This window comes from Pelecanus crispus, chromosome 7, assembly GCF_030463565.1.
Source record: "Pelecanus crispus isolate bPelCri1 chromosome 7, bPelCri1.pri, whole genome shotgun sequence".
In the NCBI taxonomy this organism is placed as follows: Eukaryota; Metazoa; Chordata; class Aves; order Pelecaniformes; family Pelecanidae; genus Pelecanus; species Pelecanus crispus.
Window position 1 is genome coordinate 772,366 of NC_134649.1, and position 21,815 is coordinate 794,180.

Below are 21,815 nucleotides of genomic sequence, written 5' to 3' on the forward strand. Positions count from 1 at the left end.
GTCTGGGGATGTTCACCCGAGATTGAAACTGAGAGGTGTTAATTATATTTTCTAATTGTATTCCCCAGATACTGGGGCTGGAGAGCCTCCTGGGAATGCCAAGCCCTGCCCCAGGAATGCTTTTTTAGTTGTTAATTTTTTCTTTTTTCCTTCAAAAAAGCTGTGATCTTCTCATGGCCGTGGTGAAGGGCATTTGAGCTGCCCTCGCCTCCCACTCTCCTGCCTTGCAGGAGGCAATGCTGCCTCGGCAGCGGGGTTTACACACGCATTTCTCCACGCGTGGTCACCGAAATGGCTGGCAGCGCAGGGCCAGGCCGCACCGCTCCCTCCCTGGTGCAGAGGATGCTCTGCAACTTGAATGCTGTGGCCGGTTTTGGGCCCCTCGGCACAAGGAGGACATTGGGGTGCTGGAGCGTGTCCAGAGAAGGGCAGCGGAGCTGGGGCAGGGTCTGGAGCACAGGGCTGGTGGGGAGCGGCTGAGGGAGCTGGGGGTGTTCAGCCTGGAGAAGAGGAGGCTGAGGGGAGACCTGATCGCTCTGCAGCTCCTGGCAGGAGGGGGCAGGGAGGGGGGTCGGGCTCTGCTCCCAAGTAGTTAGCGATAGGATGAGAGGAGATGGCCTCAAGCTGCATCAGGGGAGGTTTAGGTTGGATATTAGGAAAAATTTGTCCATAGAAAGAGTGGTCAAGCACTGGAACAGGCTGCCCAGAGAGGTGGGGGAGTCCCCATCCCTGGAGGGGTTCAACAAACGGGCAGATGTGGCACTTGGGGACATGGTTTAGTGGGCATGGGGGTGTTGGGGTGATGGTTGGGCTGATGATCTCAGAGGGCCTTTCCAACCTTAGTGATTCCTGGTTTTACTTTCATTAAAAACAATCCAGCCACCAAGGCAGGAAACATGAAATGATTCCTCTCCCCTGAACTGGTTTAGTGTGGCCTTGGCAGTGTTGGGGTCATGGCCGGACTTGACCTGAAAGGTCTTTTCCGACCTGAACGGTTCTGCGCTTCTGACTTTGATGCCTTGGCACAGCAGCCCTGCGGCAGCGAGCGCTGGGGCCAGCGCGGGTGGAGGGGTTCTGGCAGCGACAGGGCAGCGATATGGCAGCGACAGGGCAGCGATATGGCAGCGATATGGCAGCGACAGGGCTGCGACAGGGCAGCGATATGGCAGCGACAGGGCAGCGATATGGCTGCGATATGGCAGCGACAGGGCAGCGATATGGCAGCGACAGGGCTGCGACAGGGCTGCGACAGGGCAGCGATATGGCAGCGACAGGGCAGCGATAGGGCAGCGATATGGCTGCGATATGGCAGCGACAGGGCAGCGATATGGCAGCGACAGGGCTGCGATAGGGCTGCGACAGGGCAGCGATATGGCAGCGACAGGGCAGCGATAGGGCAGCGACAGGGCAGCGATATGGCTGCGATATGGCAGCGACAGGGCAGCGATATGGCAGCGACAGGGCTGCGATAGGGCAGCGACAGGGCAGCGATATGGCTGCGATATGGCAGCGACAGGGCTGCGATAGGGCAGCGACAGGGCTGCGATAGGGCAGCGATAGGGCAGCGACAGGGCAGCGATATGGCTGCGATAGGGCAGCGACAGGGCAGCGATAGGGCAGCGACAGGGCAGCCGCGGGCCGCCGCCAGCCCGCCCGGGCCGCCCCGCCGCCGCTGCCCGGGCGGGAAGGCGCCGTGGGCGGGAGCGCGGCCGGGCCGCCCCTCGCCGGAGCGGGAAGCGGCCGCTCCTCCCCCGCTCGGGCCCGCCATGGCGCTCTCGCAGGCCGCTACGCTGGAGCCTGCGGAGCCGTCGCCGCGCAGCCGGCAGCGGATGGAGGTCCGGGACGGGTGGGGAGCGGGGGCCGCCCTGAGAGCTGCCTGCCCGCGGCGGGGGGGGGGCGGGGATGGCGGGCGGCAGGGGCCGGGGCCGGGGGGAGAGGGGCCGTGAGGAGAGGGGCTGGGGCCGTCAGGAGAGGGGAGGAAGGGGGAGCCGGGGCCGGGGGGAGCCGGGCCGAGCCGGGCCGGGGCTGTGAGGAGCCGGGGCCGGGGGGAGAAGGAGGACGCGGGAGCCGGGGCCGTGGGGAGCCGGGCCGGGGCCGTGAGGAGAGGGGCTGGGGCCGGGGGGAGCCGGGGCCGGGGCTGTGGGGGGCCGGGGCCGGGGGGAGAAGGAGGACGGGGGAGCTGGGGCCGGGGCTGTGAGGAGAGGGGCTGGGGCCGTGGGGAGAGGGGAGGACGGGGGAGCCGAGGACGGGGGAGCCGGGGCCGTGGGGAGAGGAGCCGGGGCCGGGGGGGGGCCGGGGCCGGGGGGAGCCGGGAGGACGGGGCTGCCGAGCAGCGGGGCGGGGAGGCGGGTGTCGGGGGGGGTCCCCGCGGGAGCGGCCCGGGCCGCCGACCCCCGCCGAGCTGCCGGTTCCCCCCGCAGGAGTCCACCCCGCCGGGCACGGCCAAGCTGCAGCCGAGCCCGGGGCAGGGCGAGCGGCGGGCGGGCGCGGCGAGGCAGCTGCGGGTCCTGCTCACGCCGCTGGCCGTGGCGGGCCGGCGGCTGCCGCAGAAGCGGCTGCTGGGCACCTACGGCGGGGCGGAGGGCGCGGAGGGCGCGGCACTGGCCGGCAAGAGGCTGCGCCCGGAGCCCAGCCCGCGGCGAGCCGCCCCCGCCTCGCCCCCCGCCAGCCCCCCGGCCGCCAACGGCGTGGACGGCGTTTGGGATGCGGAGAGCGACGGGAGCGACGGGGGAGACGCTGCCCTGGTGAGTGCCGTGCCGTGCCGCGCCGTGCCGTGCCGTGCCGCGCCGTGCCGTGCCGCGCCGCGGGGGACCCGGGCACCCTCGCCCTGCTGCGGGGCTCGCCCGGCCGCCCTGCGCTCCCCGGGGCAGCCGCAGCGGTGCCCGCCGGGCCCTGCGTGCTCCTGGGCTGCAGCAAAGGGAGACGGACGCTTCTGCGGCTCTCAAGATGCGCGCGCGCGGTGCGTGATGTTCGTAAAAGTAAAGTTTGAAAGTATCTTTCCTCTTGATGTAGCTTTTTAGCCCCTCTGACTGGCAGTATGAAACTCCATTTTACCCTTTCAGAACGTCTAAGGGATGAGAAAAACGCTCTTGCTGTCAGAGTGCATAAAACCCGGCAGCAAAAGCACCAGTGCGTTCTCGTGCTGTCAGTAACCGTCTTCCAGATGCTTCTACGGATGGATACAGTCATAAGATGCGATAGCTTTGTCAACGTTCGTTTATATTTAAATCAACATTTCAACTTGTCACGTCCACCTTCTCTATGAAAGATAAGAATGATCCAAGACTGTATTCCATTTATGCGCAATGTTTCCTGTATTGCCGAAGTTTTAAGTCGTTTATTGAGTCACTTCAGTATTGCTTTTGTTCTAGCAAGGTTTGTGAACTGCCCATTTTGATGAACTGCCCTTTTTGTAGAATTAATGCTAGGAGTAAGTCTTGTAATGCGAGCCAGTCCCTATGTGGACAAGTTTTGGTATTGATAGGGGATGACCCCACTTTGTATGTGTTTTTGTTTGTTTACAGATATATCGAACCACTTTTAAATAATTCAGACAGTCAGTTTAGAGACTCACTTCCCAGCAGCCCGGGACATCTCTTGCAGGCCGTGTAACTGTACGATGGAGAGTAATTGGCTTTTCTTTTTGTAGGATGGATACTCACAGTTATCAGCTTATGAAAGGAAAAGGCTAAAGAACATCACAGAAAATGCTAAATTCTTCGCTGCTCTGAAGCTGCATGAGGTTTGTATGGATTCTAAGTAGCACCAGTGTGCGCTGAGTGTAATAATTGCACCGTCATCCCTCTCGTTGTGAAACCCTTCCCTGACAGTGGCAGGTGCGTGAGGAAAGCCACGAAAACTTCCCAAGATATTAGGACTGCCCTGACTGGATTAAAAAAATGGGGTTTTGTGCTGCTGGTTAGCTTTTCCCAAAGAGGGGAGGTCACTGGTTAAACTTAGAAAAAGCGAAGAAAGCAAAACCCCGCTCATATGGTATTCCGTACCGGCAGCAGCCAGCCGCGCTGGTGCGTGCGGTCCCGGAGCTGCGGACGCAGCGGGACCAGATGAGGCGACCCTTGGGTGAAGGCGCTCGCATGCGTGTTCCGGGCAGCGTGAGCTCTGTACGTGCAGTGTCCTGCCGGCTTGTGTAACCTGCGCTCCCGCCCCTTCCTCTGCGCCGCGCTCCCCGCCGAGGGCGTTGAGCTGCCGCGTTTCAGGCGCGGCGCGCGCGGCTTAGCTGGTTACCTAACTGAAAGGCTGCGGGGCCTGAAGGGCAGCGGGTGGCAGGTCTCGGGCTGTCGGGACGGTTCCGCTCGCCGCCCTGTGCGTGAGAGGCTCTTGGGAAGAGCCTGCAGGCCGTGTGGTGCCGGAGTGCTTCCCCGTGTCCTGTCTCGTCTGGGTGGACGCAAGAGCGTTATAATTCCTCTCATGTTGGAGAGCCCGTCTAGAAGGTTAAGGCGGTGGAGTTTCAAATGCTATCACATGAGTAGATCCAAACTTTTGCCCTTCTTTCTTCACTCCTCCATTCTCTTACATAATTTTTTTTTTTTTTAATTCATAATATATCCCTTTTCTGGCAGCAGCGAGTGAATTATCTCCTTGAATGGCTGCATGCTTGCTTGCTCATTATACCAGGCTGCAGGACATGGTTGGGCCTGTCTAGTAGGCAGCAAGACTCCTTACCACTGAGGCTGAAACTTGAGTAAAAATACCTCCTTTTCTTCCAGTTATCCTCAGAGAGGTCAGTAAAGACTAGGCAGTCTGACTGTAATCACAGCACTGACCGCAGAGTAGCGAAGACTAGCAAAAGGAGCTGTAGCCATCTCAGTTCCCATTAGTGCTGGCCACTGTGGGCTGCCAAACCTGAGGAGCAGGTAAATCTTTTCGTGCCAGGGCCGGCGCCGCTTTGGCTAGCGTGGCAGTGGAGCGGTGGTCTTGGCGGTGAGCTGGATGTGTCTGAGCTTTTCTGGGCTCCAAATGAGCCGAATGCCCCTCTCGTAACAGAGAAAACACCGTGAATGGAGGCCTCTCTGGTTACAGGTGCTACTGTAAATGTCTTTCTGTGCCTGGTGCGTAGCGTTTAGAGTATTTTCTTTGGTAAAGAGAAGGGCTACAGAACGTCCAGCCTGTGCTGCGCTCCTGCGTGCCGTTCACAGAAATCGGGGAATTCTTGCTGGTACATGGAAGCAAAGCGGACGCGACACAGCTCGATGCTTAAAAATCCCTTTTTATTATTGTTACACATAATTGCAATATAGTTTGTTGCCGCCTGTAGTTGTAGTTGATACAGGTTAGTCTTTTATGCTCGTTACATATGTTTTTAATCTTTTTTTTTTTTCTTCCTCTTCAAGTCAGCTGCAAGACTTCACCAAATTGCAACTAAAAGACAGGCTCATGTCACCAAAAGGTAAAGTAACTATATGAGATCTGTATCATTGTTCCTTCATTGCGTGTTAGATGTGTGAGCACTTCATCTGCACGTACCTGATACTGTGAAGAGGGAGTGCTAGTGAGGAGTCTCCCTGTAAAGCTAAATCGGAATAACTGACTATCTTAAGCTGTATGAATTCATGAACAGGTCCTCCAGGTAGTGCCTCTCCTCTGCCACCCTTTGGAAAGAAAATGACAGTATGAATATCCTTTTCGTCAAATTACAGGATTTGTTCTTTTTGGTGATATTTGTATTAAGGTATTTCAAGTGCATTTCTTTTTTCTGATCGGTTTTTGCATGAGGGCTAAATAAAGAAATGTTAAATGATGAAAACAAATGATGGGAAGAGGCGTGGGAAAGAAAGGGGGGGGAGAACTAGATGCGAGGGATAGGGTAACCAGTTAGCATAGAAGAAAAGACATTTGGCAGCACCAAAACAGTGCTGGGCAAAGCAGAAAAATGAGCTTTGTTCCAAATAAGGAATAAGATATGTGATGAAAGACAGTGGAAGAAGATGACTAGATCAGTGAGCGGAAGGATGAATTACAAATAAGGAGGGCTGGCAAGAGAAGCGACAATGGCAAGGGAAACAAAAATGCAATACCTGTTATATGCATTGTGAAGTGCTCTTCTTGTTGTTCATTGCTGTTGCTGAAGGAAAAAGTAATCGCATCCCTCCTCAAGTGAATCGGAACTAGTCAGGCTGTGAGTCTGGGCCAAGGTGTTAGAGCCATACATCTGACCCTGCGCTGTAGTCTTGTACTTAAATGCAGAGGACCTACGTTATTTAACTGCGTCTGTGATTCTGAAATGTTTTAATTGTTCTAGAGCTAAGCCTAAAAAGGCAGAAGATGAAACAGTACGTCGAAGATCTATGCGCTTACAAAGAGTAGAGCCGTCAGGAATTCCAATGCCGGAGATGCCTGCCCAGCCAGAAGCAGAGGAATATGTAAGACGGGGCAGGGTTAGAGGAGATGTGTGTGCATATGCACAGAAGTTTTATAAAAATGCTGCCAGTGAAGTTGACCGATAATACTTGTCATTGCTGAGCTGCTTGTAAAAACTGTTAGACGTTTGGGGAGGTGCGTTATAATAAAAGGCGATAATAAAAAGTAAATGCTTTCACCCTCGAGCATCTTGAATAGCAGGCTTCCCATGTCCTTTCTGAAAGTTCATCAATATTCTGTGACTCAAGTTGATGAATTAGTGCGGTTTTGGATGATCAGAAGGGTCCTGAGGCATTTCTCAACAGCCCATAGATTTGAGCAGCTTTAAATTCAAGTTTTATTACTCTGTTTTAATGTTCTTTCACTGTAACTTTTGATCTGGTTTATTTTCCTTTGAAATATTTACTACCTTTTTGAAGTAGTTATGTAGCAACAAGTAAAAATTCTGTTGCTCTGAGAGATGGGAATTTAAATCTTCTGTGGTGCTGTAGAATAAAGCTAAATCTCTGTAATACAGTTCTCAGAGATCAACCTTGCTGGAGTATCAGAAAGGAGAGGAAAAAACATAGGATAGCTGTTTGTGTTTGCTGTTGTGTTCAGGAAGGTTCTATTTATCTTTTTAATAAGATTTGATACAAACTTTGTTATTGTTGTTGTTACATTTATTTCTTGTATTATCACAGGTGTGTTCTCGGAATATCTGGTGTGTGGAAAGTAACAGTTCACCCTATTTGTAATTTTAGTTGGTTTGAGTTACGAAAATTGCTAATGTCATTCCAGCCTCAAGTTCCAGCCGGGCCTTTGCCGATGGTTCCAGAAGATGAGATGGGGAAGAGTAAATTGACAGAGGATTTATTGACTACATGGATGAGGATAAGTGAGGTATTATTCATTACAATTAGGGTTTTTTGAATAACGGAATTTAGCTTGGGTTCTGATTCTGATAAATACTTCCTTTCCATCTGTAGCTGAAAGCTCATGATACTGAAAAGCGCACGTGTGACATGAAAAGGTAATCTGAAGGCAGCGGCTAAAAACCGGGTATTGTCTTGTTCTCCTTTCTTCTCCTGACTAGCTAACGTTTCAATGATCTTGTCTAGATACCAGGACAGCCTCAACAGCATGGTCCTCAGCGAAGATAACATTAAAAAGGTTGTGAAATACCGAGTGTGTTCTATGGCTATCCATCCTTCCGAAAGCACCATCCTGGTGGCAGCTGGGGACAAGTCCGGGCAGATCGGTCTCTGGAACGTGGTGAGTTCTTCGTGCGCGCCTCACCTGGCAGAGCTGTGTGCTGCAGGATGGACGCAGGTGGGGCACAGCCTGGAGCGTCGTTTTGTCAGGCTCGCCATGGTATTTTAGACTTCCCCCGTTCTTATGGGTAGCACCAGGGTCTCTCTTAAATTGAGGCTCACCAGAATTGCTTGAAAGGTCTGTCTGGTCCTTGGCAAGCCCAGCTTTAATGGGAGGAAAGGTTGCACTGGTAATTTTGGGGGGCAGAGCGGAAGAAAATGGATCACTAGCTGAAATAATATTATCAGTGAGGGTTAAAACGGCAATACACCGTTGAGAGATCCAGGATCTAATTACAGTACCCCTGCAGCAATACTGCAGCTAGGTTTTGGAGAGTGAGGGGAAATGGATGCTCAAATCTTTGTTTTTTGAGCCTGTACAAATTTTGGGTAGCTGCAGTGAGTCATTGTTTTTCCAGATGGCAGAGATAAAATTGTTATGCCAACGTATATGCTGGCACATATTTACATACATTGTCTCTGAAAAACAGCTTAGTGTTTGGTGCTTTGAAAACTTGCGAGGGCTTTGCAGATAGTCTTACCATCGTTTCTGAATTGCCTTAATTACTCCTGCAGCAAGAATCATTTGTGCCCTTGACTTACCCCTTCATAACCCCCCCGCACCCTGCACTTTGATCCCACGTCATCCAAACCAGCTGCTGGAAGTCACACAAGCGCAGATTTTCTTCTCATTTTTCGCAATGCCATTAACCTCTCGAGTTTCTCTCGAGTCGTTTCTGCTTTGGCAGCTTCAGGAAACTGATCAACTAGATTCAGCTCTGAGGCTCTTACTCAATTATAAAGAAGTCTAAAATGCTCCATACAATTTAGAAAGCTCTGACTGTGCAGCTGCGATTACTACCTGTTGAAGAGTGTGATCTGGTGTCGGCACAGCTGAGGTCTCCGAGTGCTGCAGGCTCCCGTTGTGGCCTTGCAAAGGCATTTCAGTGGAAGCCTAGAATTGTTAAAGCTACTCTTTTCCCTTTTGCTCTCCCTTTTTTTATTTTCCTGAAGTGAGTTGGACTTGACCAAGTTTGGGAGCAGAGTAATCTTTGTGGAATGAACCGGTACTTGTTCCAAAATGATCTATTCAGTTTTTTTAAAATAACAGAGCTTGAATGATGCCAAAATTAGACGAGAAGATACAGGGGATTATGCTTTACATTCAGTTTGGGTCACTAGAATTCAGCTTGAGGTCCAAGTTACCTGATATGTACATGTTTTGATGTACATGGCATATGCATATGTTTGGTCCTCAGCAAGGTGTTCAGCTGTGGTAACTGAGAAACCAGTTCTGTCAGTAAAGAAGAGCCAGGCATCGATGTCCAGATACGGTATCGATGACTGCAGTGACAGAAGTGCATTTAAATTACAGCAGGAAGTGGCAGCTCTTCCTAATTAAGAAGCAGAATTCTGAACCTGAGAGTAAATTCTTAGTGCTCTTTTGAGCTAAGTTACTCGTATAGTGGTGAAAATGGTAGCGGGAGGGGGGCCGTGGCCTGGCAGCGCCGGGTTGAGCGGTCCATGTGAGGGCAGTTCTCTCTTCCATGGAGAGGTGGGAATCCCTTTGTTCCAGAAGGATGGCAGCCCGGGCACGCCGTGCCCCAGAGCAGTCCTGCTGCCTGCGCTACCTGTGCTGATGCCTCCACACATCAAGCGCCCTACTGCTTCCTCCATACAGTTACCCAGAGCAGATTGAGAACGTCTGAAAAACAGAGAGACTTTGCTTTGAAAGTTGCGGTAATTAATAGAAATAACTACAGTGATTAGCATCTGTGTCCATTGAATCTCAATTGTTTTTCAGAACTGTAAGTCTGAAGAAGGAGCACTTGTCTTTATTCCACACAATTACTCGGTCAGCTGCATGCATTTCTCTCCATTTAATCCTGCTCACTTGCTGTCTCTAAGCAGTGACGCTCTGCGATGTGGTGATGTGACTAGAGCTGTCTTTGATGAGGTGAGTGCTCCCGCGGCTCTGCTGCAGACTCCTTGGGAACCTCTTGCTGTGCGCTGCTGTGAAGTTTTAGTCTCGTCGTACCCAAGTTGTTATTTGTTGGTTGTTTTGTTAACAAGAAAGTTCAAGATGCTGTTTCCACAAGGACGCGTGAAGTAACCTTTGATTAACATCATAAAAATATGGAGATGCTTCCTAGTCAATAAAACATAGTAACAGCTTGGGTAGTCCCAATTCCCTTCCTGCAGAGACAGTTGGAATTATTGAGTTTAATTTCCTATCTCCACACTTAAGCGATATGTGCCTCTTTTTGAAAGCATTACCTTTTAACGATGACAAATGAGAGTGATTTGAAGAACTAAATCTTACAAACCTCTCCCTCCCCAAATAAACATTGTTGACTTTGCTTTTCTCAGGCTTCAAGTGAGCAAAGTGCTGTGACTGTCTCCACGGTGAGCCAGACAGCTTAACTGAGGAGCTTCATGATGCTCGCTTGCTTTGCTTGCTTTTGACAGATACATCTGCATTGATCAGCTCTCCGACACTGGGAAATACAAGAAGCTGCAACGGTTTAAAGCTTTTTTCCCAACCCTTACAGGCACCGTGATTTTGGTGGGGTTGCAGGCAGGCAGCTGCTTGGGAAGTGTCTGCAATTGGTTGCTCAGGAGGCCAGGAAGGTCCAGGGGGCCTCTTTCTTTGAGACAGATGCTTGCAAGAATGTGTCTTTAGAGGGCGGGGGAAGAGAAATGCCGTTCTCCTGCTCCTTTGACCTTATGCCAACATACACGGCCTCGCCATACCTCTAGGAGTACTGCTGCCATTGGAAAGAATACAGCTGCTAATGGGGAGAGCCGGCACACCTAGAGAGCGCTGAAACGTGGAAGTTTGCCTGCAGCATTATTGCTGCTTTGAGAGGAAACTTCCATGGGATAAGATGGCTTGACATCCTGACTCTGATCTCCCAAATGACAGGAAGCCAAATTCACATTTGTGCACCCGATTAAAGGTTTCTGTAGCATTGGAGGAAGGAGCGGTGTCATTAATCTTCGCTCGGTACGCTCTCGAGGGTAACAGCCGTTTGATTACTGGAACACAGAGGTGATCGTGTCTTGTAAGAGTTCTAACAGGGAATTCAGAGTATGTTGTTGCCAGCTTGGCTTGGATGGGGTAATTATCTCCTCTGTGGAGAGCGTCCCAGTCTTACAGAAGGGTTACCTACACGGATAGCTAAGGCTGGAGCTATCCAACTAGGTAGTCTTCATTAGTATTTTTAGGCTATTAAAAAGGGAAGGCGTGAAATCTACAGCCCAGAGAGTGTTTTGGGTGTTGTGAATAACTCCGTGTATTTCGTTGAATAGTTTTGGTTACATTTGACCTTTTCTGTGCTCAGATATGCAGAAGTGAAGAAAGCTTATCTTCCTTTGACTTTTTGGAAGATAATGCCTCCACTGCAATAGTAGGACACTGGGATGGCAACGTTGCCGTTGTGGACAGACGGACGCCAGGAACATCTTTAGAGCTGTCTGCAGACATCGGCTTCAAGCGAACGAGGACAGTCCATGTTCACCCAGTGAATAAACAGTATTTCATTGCTGCTGGCTCAGTGTAGGTAGCTCAAAGTGAACTGCAGTTACTCGTGTTTTCAGTGTTCTGTCTGCACTGGTGTCTGAAGTCAGCTGTAAGCGGCACGTTTGGAGGGCAGGAGGAGCTGTTGATGAGGCAGACAATTTGTCAGCCTCGGAGTGTAGTCAAAGCTTGCTTCGTCTTTTTAGAAAACAAGTTTTCAGTTCTTAGCAGGATTTAAAATGCGATACACTTTTGACTTTCCTTCACCTTTTGGTAATGGGTAGAAAATGGTCTTATGAGTCACTGTTTTTTGACAGCTCACAACGTAGAGGGATTTTACTGAGCTGTTGGTTTGGGCTGGTTTTGGTGCTCTCAAAATCCTTGGGAGCCACTGGCCGTTTGAGCGACTATGTACTGCTGAAGTAAAGTTCTGAACGCAGCTCACATAAAACCTGCAGTGACTCTTGGAGAATAATTATTTAACCGTCATTATTAAATGGAGAATAATTATTTAACTGTCACCTTGTGAAGTGTCCTGTGTGGTATGTGTTGCAGGGATGTTTGTGTTTATGATGTTCGATACCTGAAGTCTAAAGGGAACAAGCCTGTGAGCAGTCTTAAAGGACACACAAAAAGTGTTGCTTCTGCCTATTTCTCACCTGTAACTGGGAACAGAGTAGTGACGGTGTGTGCTGACGACAAGCTGAGGTAAGACCATGTGGGAAGGAATAATCTTTATGGAAAATGTCAACTAGTATTTATTATTATTATTATTGTTGTTGTTGTTGTTGTTATTATTTCCTATCTGCATTATCCATCACTGAGAGCTTTCTGCTGTTACCACTTCTTAAAATTAGATGTACTTGCATTGGCGTTTGTAGTGTTGCATGGTTTTTTGGGGGTTCCTGAAGAATATTTAACAGTGTACAGTAAAATATACAGGTGCTGTTAGTCTTTAAAAAAAACCCAAAACCAAAACCAAACAAAACCCCAAACCACCCAAAACCTGGCTCATGAATACAAATACAAAATACTTAGAAACTGAACTTATTTTTAACTGCTGGTACTTAAACAGCTCTTTTGTAACTAGTCTGCCATTTGATAATTTAAACTGCAGCGAGTGGTGCTGTATTAGAGATCTAGTTTTTCTTCCTGCTTTGTAGTTTCGTGACCACAATTTAGGTAATCTGTTCATGGAAATCCCTCCTTGCATCTGCATATTCGCCGTGTACATGTTTAGAAGTCCTAAACTATCAAAGAACACAGGTACAAAATGGGGGCCCCACTTAAGGCCAGGCTGAAAATCAGGCCTCTACTCTACAGATGGCTTGTGTTTTCAGACGCTGGGGTAACCGCATATATTCTGGGAAGAATTTGAATACGGTGCAGTCGTTACAGCATTATATGTTTTGTCTCAAAATTTGATTTTCTTTCTTCCCCCTCCACATACACAGGAAAGAGTTCTTTTGTGTGAGTTCTGTGTTGCTGTAATGCTTCCTTTCCCGTGATGTATTTACTACAGATAACTGAAGATTTGTTCTTCATAGTAGGCTTGGTTATGAAAATTGTAAATCCTTGGCGCTAACAGCAAGTGTCAGAGTACAAAGCGAGTATGAGTAAACCAGAATATTTGTGCTCGACAGAATGGAGAAAACAGACGCGGCATCATTTATTCACTGCCTCCTCCAAAGCGAAAAGAAAGCAGCTTTTAACTCAGCAGCTCGTTGAACGCTTTGCCCTGGGGGGGTTTGGGATCCTAAAAGTCTGTCGGGGGGGAGGAGAGCCCAGAGCAGGAGATCTGCTGATGGTTTCTCCTTCAGTCGAGCTCACGCCTGCCCGAGGAAGTCCTGGCGCTGGAAGCTGCTGGTGGGATTTCACTCGTGTGTGTGTTTCCTTTCTCTTGCGTTCCTCCCTGGGCAGCCCGTTCCTGCAGCGACTGAGCGGACAGGATCCGGGGCTAGGGCAGCCTTTCGTTTGTCCTAGCAAGCTGTTCTTGTTCTCTTCTTATAAAGCTTTCAGAAAGGATGACCTTCCTAGCTAAACGCAAATCCAATTAGAAAAGCAAATTTAGTAATTTCAGTTGGAATGTCGGTGCGTGTATTTGCGCTGGATGTCTACGTGCTGTTCGTTACTCATTTCCAGACTCGTGTGGGCTGGCCTGCGCTGATGCGTGCAAGGTGCTCTGTGAGGAAAGGGCTGCCTTTTTTAACACGTGTACGTTTTATTAACGCGCTATTTCGTGTTACAGGGTCTACGACACCACCTCTTTGGCGTCGACGGTTGCGCTTCTCAGTACCGTCCGGTAAGCTGGACGCGCGGGGTCGAGGACAGCACGCTGCAGCCGTTCCGCTCACGTGGCCTCGTGGCGTACGCGCGGGGTGCGCAGCGGCCGCACGGCGTTGCGTTCCCAGCCAGCCTGGGGCTCGTCGGCCGCTGCGGAGGCGGGAGCTGCTTGGGAAGTGTCTGCAATTGGTTGCTCAGGAGGCCAGGAAGGTCCAGGGGGCCTCTTTCTTTGAGACAGATGCTTGCAAGAATGTGTCTCTAGAGGGCGGGGGAAGAGAAATGCCGTTCTCCTGCTCCTTTGACCTTATGCCAACATACACGGCCTCGCCATACCTCTAGGAGTACTGCTGCCATTGGAAAGAATACAGCTGCTAATGGGGAGAGCCGGCACACCTAGAGAGCGCTGAAACGTGGAAGTTTGCCTGCAGCGTTATTGCTGCTTTGAGAGGAAACTTCCATGGGATAAGATGGCTTGACATCCTGACTCTGATCTCCCAAATGACAGGAAGCCAAATTCACATTTGTGCACCCGATTAAAGGTTTCTGTAGCATTGGAGGAAGGAGCGGTGTCATTAATCTTCGCTTGGTACGCTCTCGAGGGTAACAGCCGTTTGATTACTGGAACACAGAGGTGATCGTGTCTTGTAAGAGTTCTAACAGGGAATTCAGAGTATGTTGTTGCCAGCTTGGCTTGGATGGGGTAATTATCTCCTCTGTGGAGAGCGTCCCAGTCTTACAGAAGGGTTACCTACACGGATAGCTAAGGCTGGAGCTATCCAACTAGGTAGTCCTCATTAGTATTTTTAGGCTATTAAAAAGGGAAGGCGTGAAATCTACAGCCCAGAGAGTGTTTTGGGTGTTGTGAATAGCCCGAGAATTTGCCCCAGCCCCCACGGGCGCCGACAGCGGCTTTTGTTCGTAAAGCACGAGTGGGGTGTAGCCTGCTTTGAGTCGGTGAAGTCTGCAGGGAAGCTTTAATGGCCTCCCGTGTACCTGCAACAGACCGTTCTGTGACTTTCGGGATGAGTTTTGTTTCAGAATGCTTTTTCTTTGGGCGTTTTTTTAAATATCAAAGGTTACTTTTTAATGGTAAAGCGCATGGTTTTGAATCGTAGAATAGAATGCTAGAATTGTTTCGGTTGGAAAAGCCCTTTCAGATCATCCAGTCCAACCATTAACCCAACACTGCCAAGTCCACACTAAACCAGTCAAGGGGAGAGCCTCCAGACGTGTAAAACACCTTTGTGCTCCAGAAGGGTGAATCGCTGTCAGGGTGGGTTTGCTAAGGAACTAGGTGAGCGACTGGCTTGGAAATTCTTAGTTTGCAGTTTATCGAAAGGCTTGATGCATTTTTCCCCTATTTTTACTGAAATACGCAACCATGAAGCATAAGTACTTTGGCTAATAATCACTTATGTCAAAGTACCCTCTGCTTTATCTTCTTGCTGCGTTGCCTTTCTTTGTCCCAGCCCACCCATCACAGGGCAGCGATCCACTGTACGGATCCGAGCAGCACGATCTGTCCAGCATGTGAAAGTGCTGATGGTTTAGAAGGCGAGGAAGATGGGTTTCATCATAGAATCCTAGAATCATTTAGGCTGGAAAAGACCTTTAAGATCATCCAGTCCAACCATTAACCTACACTACACTACTATTTTGAGCAAATATGACATAAATGATGATACTTAAAAATACTGGATTCAATCAGGAATGTTTCTCTCTCTCTTTTTCTCCCTGTTTGTTTCTCTGAAGACATAACAGTAACACGGGGCGCTGGTTAACGAGGTTCAGAGCGATCTGGGACCCTAAACAGGAAGACTGCTTCGTGGTGGGCAGTATGGCACGACCAAGACAAATAGAAGTCTTCCAAGATACCGGAACATTGCTGCACTCTTTTTATAACATTGACTGCCTTGGTTCTGTGTGTTCCATTAACGTGGTTCATCCCAGTAAGAACATCTTAGTGGGTGGCAACTCCAGTGGCCGCCTTCATGTGTTCAAAGAATGAAAAAAGTGGCTCAGATTTTTTTTTTTTTTTCTTTCTTTTTGCATTAAATTTGTTTAATCTGTATTAAGCTGTTGCTAAGCTAACTGTGTTTTCTCAGGACAAAAGTGTATTTTAAAAACTTTAAAATAAATCTTCTAAACTACTTTTGGCATTCTCTTTAATTAAAAAAAAAAAAATACTAATTCCGCTATGACAGTCAGTTTGTACCAAAATTGATATTTTTCCCCAACACTGAAGTCATTTTTCAAAAAAACAGAGAAAACGTTGGATCAGTAGGATGCTTGGGATACGTATGAGGCACTTAATGGTTTTCATCAGGGAAGCTGGAGCGCTCCTCCACCAGCTTGCGTGGTGCTCCGGGGTGCTCCCCCCGCAGCAGCGGTGACCGTTCGGGAAGCAACGTGAAGCAGCCGGGATTTTGGGCTGGAGATGGCCGGGATTTTGGGCTCTTCCCATGCCAGGGGAGGCCCACGCTGCTCGTGCTGCCTGGAGCTTTCCGGTAACTTTGGTGCACGGGGCGGCGAAAAGGCCAAATTCCTCACAGGTTTGGAGCCGAGTTTTTACTCAAGTAAAAGAACTCGGTACTGACACCATAAATACCGAACAAATCTCGTACCGACTCTGGTTTTCATGGTATTTAAATATTTATTTAAATTTAAAAATACTTTTCATGGCACCAATGATTTTATGCTAACTAAGATACTGGGTATGTAGAAAAAGGTACATTTTTGAAGGAAAAAAATGTAACTTACAGTATTTGGCACATGAAAGGTTAATTTCTAGGTTGGGTTTTTTTTTTTTATTAAAACTAAGAAATTCACATTTTCAGGTATTTTACCGTCTACTGCTTAAAGATGCAGTACGCTATTACGAGAATTTTTTTTTTTTTTTTTCTGATATAAGAATCTATGGAAACAACATTTTAATATAAAGACGGGTAAAACTAACAGGTAGCCAAACACAAGACATAATATGGGAACGTACAGGAAAAACATACAATGGCAAAAAATCACCAGTTCTCGTGGTTTTTGCAGTAAAACGCTGGGTGAAAACTGCAGAGGTAAACTAGGGCTGGCATTTATCGCTATTCTAGAGTAAGCCGATGGCGAAGGTTTCCCAGGCGGGGGCTCGGCGGCTGCGCGCTGGCTGGAAGGACGACGGCTCGCGGGCGGACGGGGCTGTGCTGTCACGACACCAGGCGATACGGAGCAGCGAGGCGGAACGCCGCATCGCTAACCCGGGGTGAAAACACGTCAGGTTCGGGACTATCACGCACTGCGTAGAAACACCATTAACTACGGACTGAGGTAGGAACACTACACTAAGAGTTAATCTCGCTATGTTGCATAAAACAGGGTATCATGTTAAAAAAGAAAAAAAAAATCGCTCCTCCGTCTGCTGTCGTGAGGGCTCCTGCCTGCGCAGGAGCGAGGGGCTGTGCGCGAAGCCCGCCTCGTGCCGCGGCTGCGTGCTCGGCTGAGGTCTGTGTGTCCCACCCCCCGACAGAGCAGGGAGCCGGGGCCGCGCTCGTTATTGCAGTGACGAGCGAGCCGAGGCCGGGCGCCTCGGCGTGCGACGCCAGCGGCATGCTCCTTCGCCAGGTGCCGGCGGAGCGGGCAGGGGCGGCCTCGGCGATGGATGGCAGGATGCTCAGCGACAAGAACACGGGAACGGGGCTTTTTAAAACTGCAGCTATGGCCCCAGCTTACGGGGAAAGAAAAAAAAAAAAAAAAAAAAAAAATCTCTCCCTGAGATGAAAGAAAACTTGCTCACCTGTTTTCACCTGTTTTGTTAAGTGTGTCCGACACCTCAGCCAAAACTTAACAGAACTGGCTTTTATTGCTCCCTGTGTAAAGAGACGGCTGCTTCCCAGGTAACTGACGGGCCCGGTGGTTGTGTCACAAGTACGATGGGTTGCTCTGATTGATTTTTGCTTAAGAACAGCTAGATCTAATGGCTGTCTGCTGGCTTGGTCAGGGTCACCTCCGCTCCCGTAATGCCGTCCGTTTCAGCTTCAGAAAAGTCATGCCATAGAGCTCCTTTCTCTATTCCAAAGCTAGCGGCGGGTTAATCTGGTGTTAGGCTTCCAGGCTACAAAAGCGTTTACTCTTAAACCGTTTGCTCAAGCGTGAACCACTTGGTACAGCGCACCACGGTCCCCCAATCCGTAAAGTAAAAAAAAGACTTGATTAGATTTGATAACAAAATAGCATTTTGTTGTTAAAATAGACCTTGAAACAGTCTTGTCTTTTTTTTTTTTTTTTTTTTTTTTTTTTTTACAAAACAGGTACAACTTTCGGAGGCTAAAGGTCTTCCTAATAAATCCGACACGCTCACTACCGGCTACGCGCCCAGGCTTGGCCAAGAGCGCCTGGCGTGCTCTCCCTGCCCTCGGGAGCACCGATGCTTCAAGGCTTTAGAAAAAGCGACGGAAGGCTGCGGCTGAGCGCGGGGCGAGGGCTCCCCTTCGCCGGGCGATGCTGGCCGCGGGGCGGGGGCTCCCCTTCGCCGGGCGATGCTGGCCGCGGGGCGGGGGCTCCCCTTCGCCGGGCGATGCTGGCCACGGGGCAAGGGCTCCCCTTCGCCGGGCGATGCTGGCCGCGGGGAGCCGGCTCGCGCACCCGCCTGGGAGCGGGGGGAACCGGGGCGTCCCCCGAAAGCGTCGCGCCGCGCGTCGCCGCGTAGGAGACTCCGGTTAGCGGGGAGGGATTTCTGCAAAGCGGGACTTGGAAGGTGGCGGCGTGCACAGTGGCGGATTTAATAATGTAACAGTACACGAGTGTTTAAATTAATACTCAGTAGCACCATTGCTAAAGCTCCTGCATAATACAGCATCGCCAGCCTCCCGGCTGATGCTCGTACAATGATGGGGGTGGCAACAGTGAAATCAATTCCTCTCTTTGCTCGGTGCTCCCGAAGTCGTACGCGCGTCTGTGCGAGTCAGAACGGTGAAGTGTTGCGCGGGCTCCGGGGGCGGGAGCAGCGCGGCTGAGCGCAAGGAGGAGGAGGCCCCGGGGGCTCGCCCACCCCCCTCTTCCTCCCCGAAAGCCTCCTCGGCCGCGCCGTGCTCTGGGTCGGGAAGGGAGGATTAGTGTGTGTGCCGAAGGCGCGCCGGCGGGTCCCGCGTGCCCGGGACGGCGGCAGGTCTCTCCCCGGGCCCCCGGCTAGTTAGGTGCCGACTCCTGCCTTCAGGTGTCAATGAGCAGGCTTACCACGGCGCGGACTTTGCAGGCAAACCATCGCCTGAGGGGACAAAAGTATTGGTAATGGAACTGCTCGAACTCGGGGGTCTGGCGGATATCACGGAAAAAGGCAGTGTCAAGGTCGGACTCGGTAAGGACGATCAGGAGGAGGAGCAAAACAAAGAGGAGTCCAACTGTCACAAGGAGCAAACGCAGGACACTTAGAACAAACTTATTCACCTGTTCGGCCTGCGCCGCCCCCAGGCCGCCGGCGCCCGGGCACAGGGCCCGCAGCTCGCCGCCCGCCTCCTCCGCCTCGGCCGCCGCCGGCGTGCCGGCCTCCGACTCCTTCTCCTCCTCGATGCTGCACGGGGCCCCGTTCGCCTGCCGCGAGAGCAGCATCAGCTCCAGGCTGTGCTCGGCCACCGGCGTGGGCAGCACGCTGTCCGCCGGGCTGTAGTTCTCGTCGGCGATGACGGCCACCCGCTCGCTGCTCTCGGCGCGGCCGCTCCGGCCGGGGGCTGCGAAGGCGTCGCCGTGGGAGGCCGAGCGCACCGGGGTCGAGTGGGCGCTGTCACGCAGAGACTCCAGGCCTGGGGGGCAGCGGGAGGGGGAGAAAGGGGGACGGTCAGTGGCGCAGAACCGGGGGACCCTCCCGCTGCTGGAAACCCCCCTGGCTCGGTGCTGCCCCCAGCCCGGCGTCCCCCACGGGGACCAGGCGCGGCCCTGGCCCCTGTCCGGGCTCCCGAAACAGCCCGCGCTGCTGCTGGCTGCTTTTTGTTGTCATTTTTGGTCCCCGGGGGCCGGCAGCTGTGGTGCGGCCGGAGCCCAGAGCAGCCCCTTCGCTGCAGCTCGTGACTGCGGCGGCGACGATGCCCCGACACCCGCGTGACCTGTCCCCGGCACCGGCAGCCGCCGGCTGTCCCTCGGGACCGCGGGCAGGGCCCTGGGCCTGTCGTCAGGCGATCGCAAACACCTCCGCGCGCCGTCGCCGCTCTGAGGGGACAGCCCCCGCCGGCAGCTGCCCGCAGCGTGCTTGAGGCCCCGCTGCCGTCGGCAACACCAAGCCCGGCCCGGGAGCAGGCGACGCCGCGGGCAGGCTGCCCACACCGCCGAGACGCGGCGGGGATGAGCCGGGAAACGCGGCCGCAGCAGCGCTGCGGGGTGCAGGGGTGGGGTCTGCGGGGCAGAAAGGGGTCCGTGCTGGGGCGGCTGTGGGGCCGTGCCGGCCCTGAGCCAGGGACCAGGGATGAGCTCGCCCCGCGGCACCGCTGGAGACGGCTGAGCCTGCTGCAGCCCATGGGGCGATGCTTACGTAGTAAGGATTTACTTACGGATTATGGCTTTACCTCCTTACGGATTTACCTCCTGGCCGGCACAGCCCTCCCGCACCAAACCCCTGCACCCCGAGGAGGCACGGTAGGGTCCCAGCCAAGCCGCAGCCGCATGCGGGCAGCGTGGCCGACCCTGCTGTGGGAGCCCTGGGACCTCTGCCCGCCCGCCCTGCGGTGCTGACTTCAAGGACGACCTGGTCTAAGGGCAGGAGATGCCCGGGAGCCGCAGCCCCATCATGCGCGGGAGCTTCCCCCGCAGAGCAGGATGCTCGGGGACTGCAAGCCAGAGCGGAGTCACTAACAGCTCTGATTTCTATTGACTCACTACTTAAAAAAAAAAAAAAAAAAAAAAATGTTTTACACCCCCTCATGCGCACACACACACACAAACAAGTCGCATGACGAGCTGCGTGCCAGCCCGCCCAGCCGCGTACGTGTTGAGCTAGAGTTACAGCCGGGCTGCGTGCGGCGGGCGGGACGAGGGCAGCTCCCTCTCCTCCCCCCAAATCCCAAGAAACCCCACAAGTGCAGGAATTGTTTCTTGCAGTTTTCACAGCAGGAGCGGCAGGCGATGGGGGGTAGGAGGTGCAGCCACGGCACTATCCTGTGCCTCACAAAGGTGTCTGGGGGTGGTGGTGGCCAGGACCAGGGGGTCCCCAGTGCCACCCCGCAGCCGGCTACGGCATTTCCCCAGGTGGGCACGGTGTCACCGGGTGCCCTGGCCCTGCATGCTGCCAACGGGTGAAGCGTAGAGCCCGGAGCCCGTCCTGCCTGCATTCCCCAGGGCTTTGCAACCTCTTGCTTGTAAACACTCCCTGGATGCCTCCGGATCGGCTCGGCTTAACGCGAGTGCGGCTGCGGGCGCTGAGCAGCTCAGGCGATAAGCCCAGCGGAGGAATAAACATGGTCTCACCCCGACAGCTATGTCTGCTGGGGTGTCACATAGCCCAGCTGAACGTCCCCTCGCTGCACCCGCTGTGTCCCGGCCAGGGTGGGCACCCACCGGAGCGGGCAGCAGCTCGGCTCCCAGGGAGGGCAGCCGATGGGGGATCCCCCGCTCATCGCTGTGGTGAGAGCCATGCCGGTGTCCCCCCCCCCAAAAACCCGACCCATCCTGCCACCCACTTGCTGCATGAGCCTGATGTAAAAAGCTAGAGAATCTGGGGAAAGTGGGGCCCAGCCCCAAAACCAGAGCTGCTTTGTGGGAACAACACCCCAGGGCCCAGCCAGCACGGGAGACCCCAGCCCGCTCCCCACGCGCGTGTCCCGCATCCCCCCAGGGCCGCAGTCGTGGGGAGCCCGCGGGGACCCCCAGGGACCCTCCTGCAGAAGAAGGGCCCAGACCCCGCGCAGCCCGGCGGTGCAGCGTTACCTGGCGCGGGTGCATCCTCGGGGCCGTACGGAGCATCGTGGCCGAGGCCGGGGAGAGCCGGGAGGAGCGGCAAAGCCCCCACAACCCGGGCCAGTAGCCGCGGCCCCAGGGCCAGCACCCGGACCCTCACCTCCCGGCAGCAGTGGTTGATGAGCCGCAGGTGGACGCTGACTTTGGTTTTAATCTTTACCAGGCACTTCACCATGGCGGCACGGGCCTGGCCAGCGGCACGGGGCTCCCGCGGGGACTGCGAGGGGGCACGGGGACGGCCGCTCGCCCGCCGGCACGGCTGACGCAAGCGGGGCTGGTGCTATGCCGGCCCCGGGGCCAGGGCTATTTTGGGCTCCCGCATTTCTACGGGACCGAGATGAAGTGAGAGCGAAGAAAAGCAGCTGCCGGCAGGGCACGAGCTGCCGGGGCAGGGCTGGTGCTGGGAGCCGGGGCCA

The 21,815-nt window shown here is 52.9% G+C and overlaps 2 protein-coding genes across 5 annotated transcripts in view; one reads left to right on the forward strand and one right to left on the reverse strand.

Annotated features, from left to right (window-relative positions):
- The first annotated feature begins 1,766 nt into the window (after positions 1-1,766).
- On the forward strand, positions 1,767-15,481 carry WDR76 (WD repeat domain 76). Its single transcript, XM_075714422.1, has 13 exons — positions 1,767-1,835; positions 2,421-2,744; positions 3,650-3,742; positions 5,352-5,407; positions 6,260-6,380; positions 7,159-7,260; positions 7,347-7,390; positions 7,479-7,632; positions 9,475-9,627; positions 11,015-11,229; positions 11,746-11,898; positions 13,439-13,492; positions 15,226-15,481. The coding sequence occupies exons 1-13, from the start codon at positions 1,767-1,769 to the stop codon at positions 15,479-15,481; spliced, it is 1,794 nt and encodes a 597-aa protein (XP_075570537.1).
- A 3,188-nt stretch (positions 15,482-18,669) lies between these two features.
- FRMD5 (FERM domain containing 5) overlaps positions 18,670-21,815 on the reverse strand; it is a 121,569-nt gene continuing 118,423 nt past the window's right edge. For 2 of the 4 annotated variants that reach the window (XM_075714065.1, XM_075714066.1), the window contains 2 exons: positions 18,904-19,256; positions 18,677-18,724 (listed from right to left, as the gene is read on the reverse strand). In XM_075714065.1, coding sequence (XP_075570180.1) covers positions 18,677-18,724; positions 18,904-19,256 — 401 coding nt within the window. Of the gene's footprint in view, positions 19,257-21,815 lie in introns of all 4 variants that reach the window. The other 2 variants (XM_075714063.1, XM_075714062.1) reach the window with 1 other exon arrangement.

Coding starts and splice junctions, on each gene's coding strand:
- WDR76 (XM_075714422.1), top strand. CDS start 1,767: ATGGCGCTCTCGCAGGCCGCTACGCTGGAGCCTGCGGAGCCGTCGCCG. Junction 5,408..6,259: donor CAGGCTCATGTCACCAAAAG/GTAAAGTAACTA, acceptor TAATTGTTCTAG/AGCTAAGCCTAAAAAGGCAG. Junction 7,633..9,474: donor AGATCGGTCTCTGGAACGTG/GTGAGTTCTTCG, acceptor ATTGTTTTTCAG/AACTGTAAGTCTGAAGAAGG.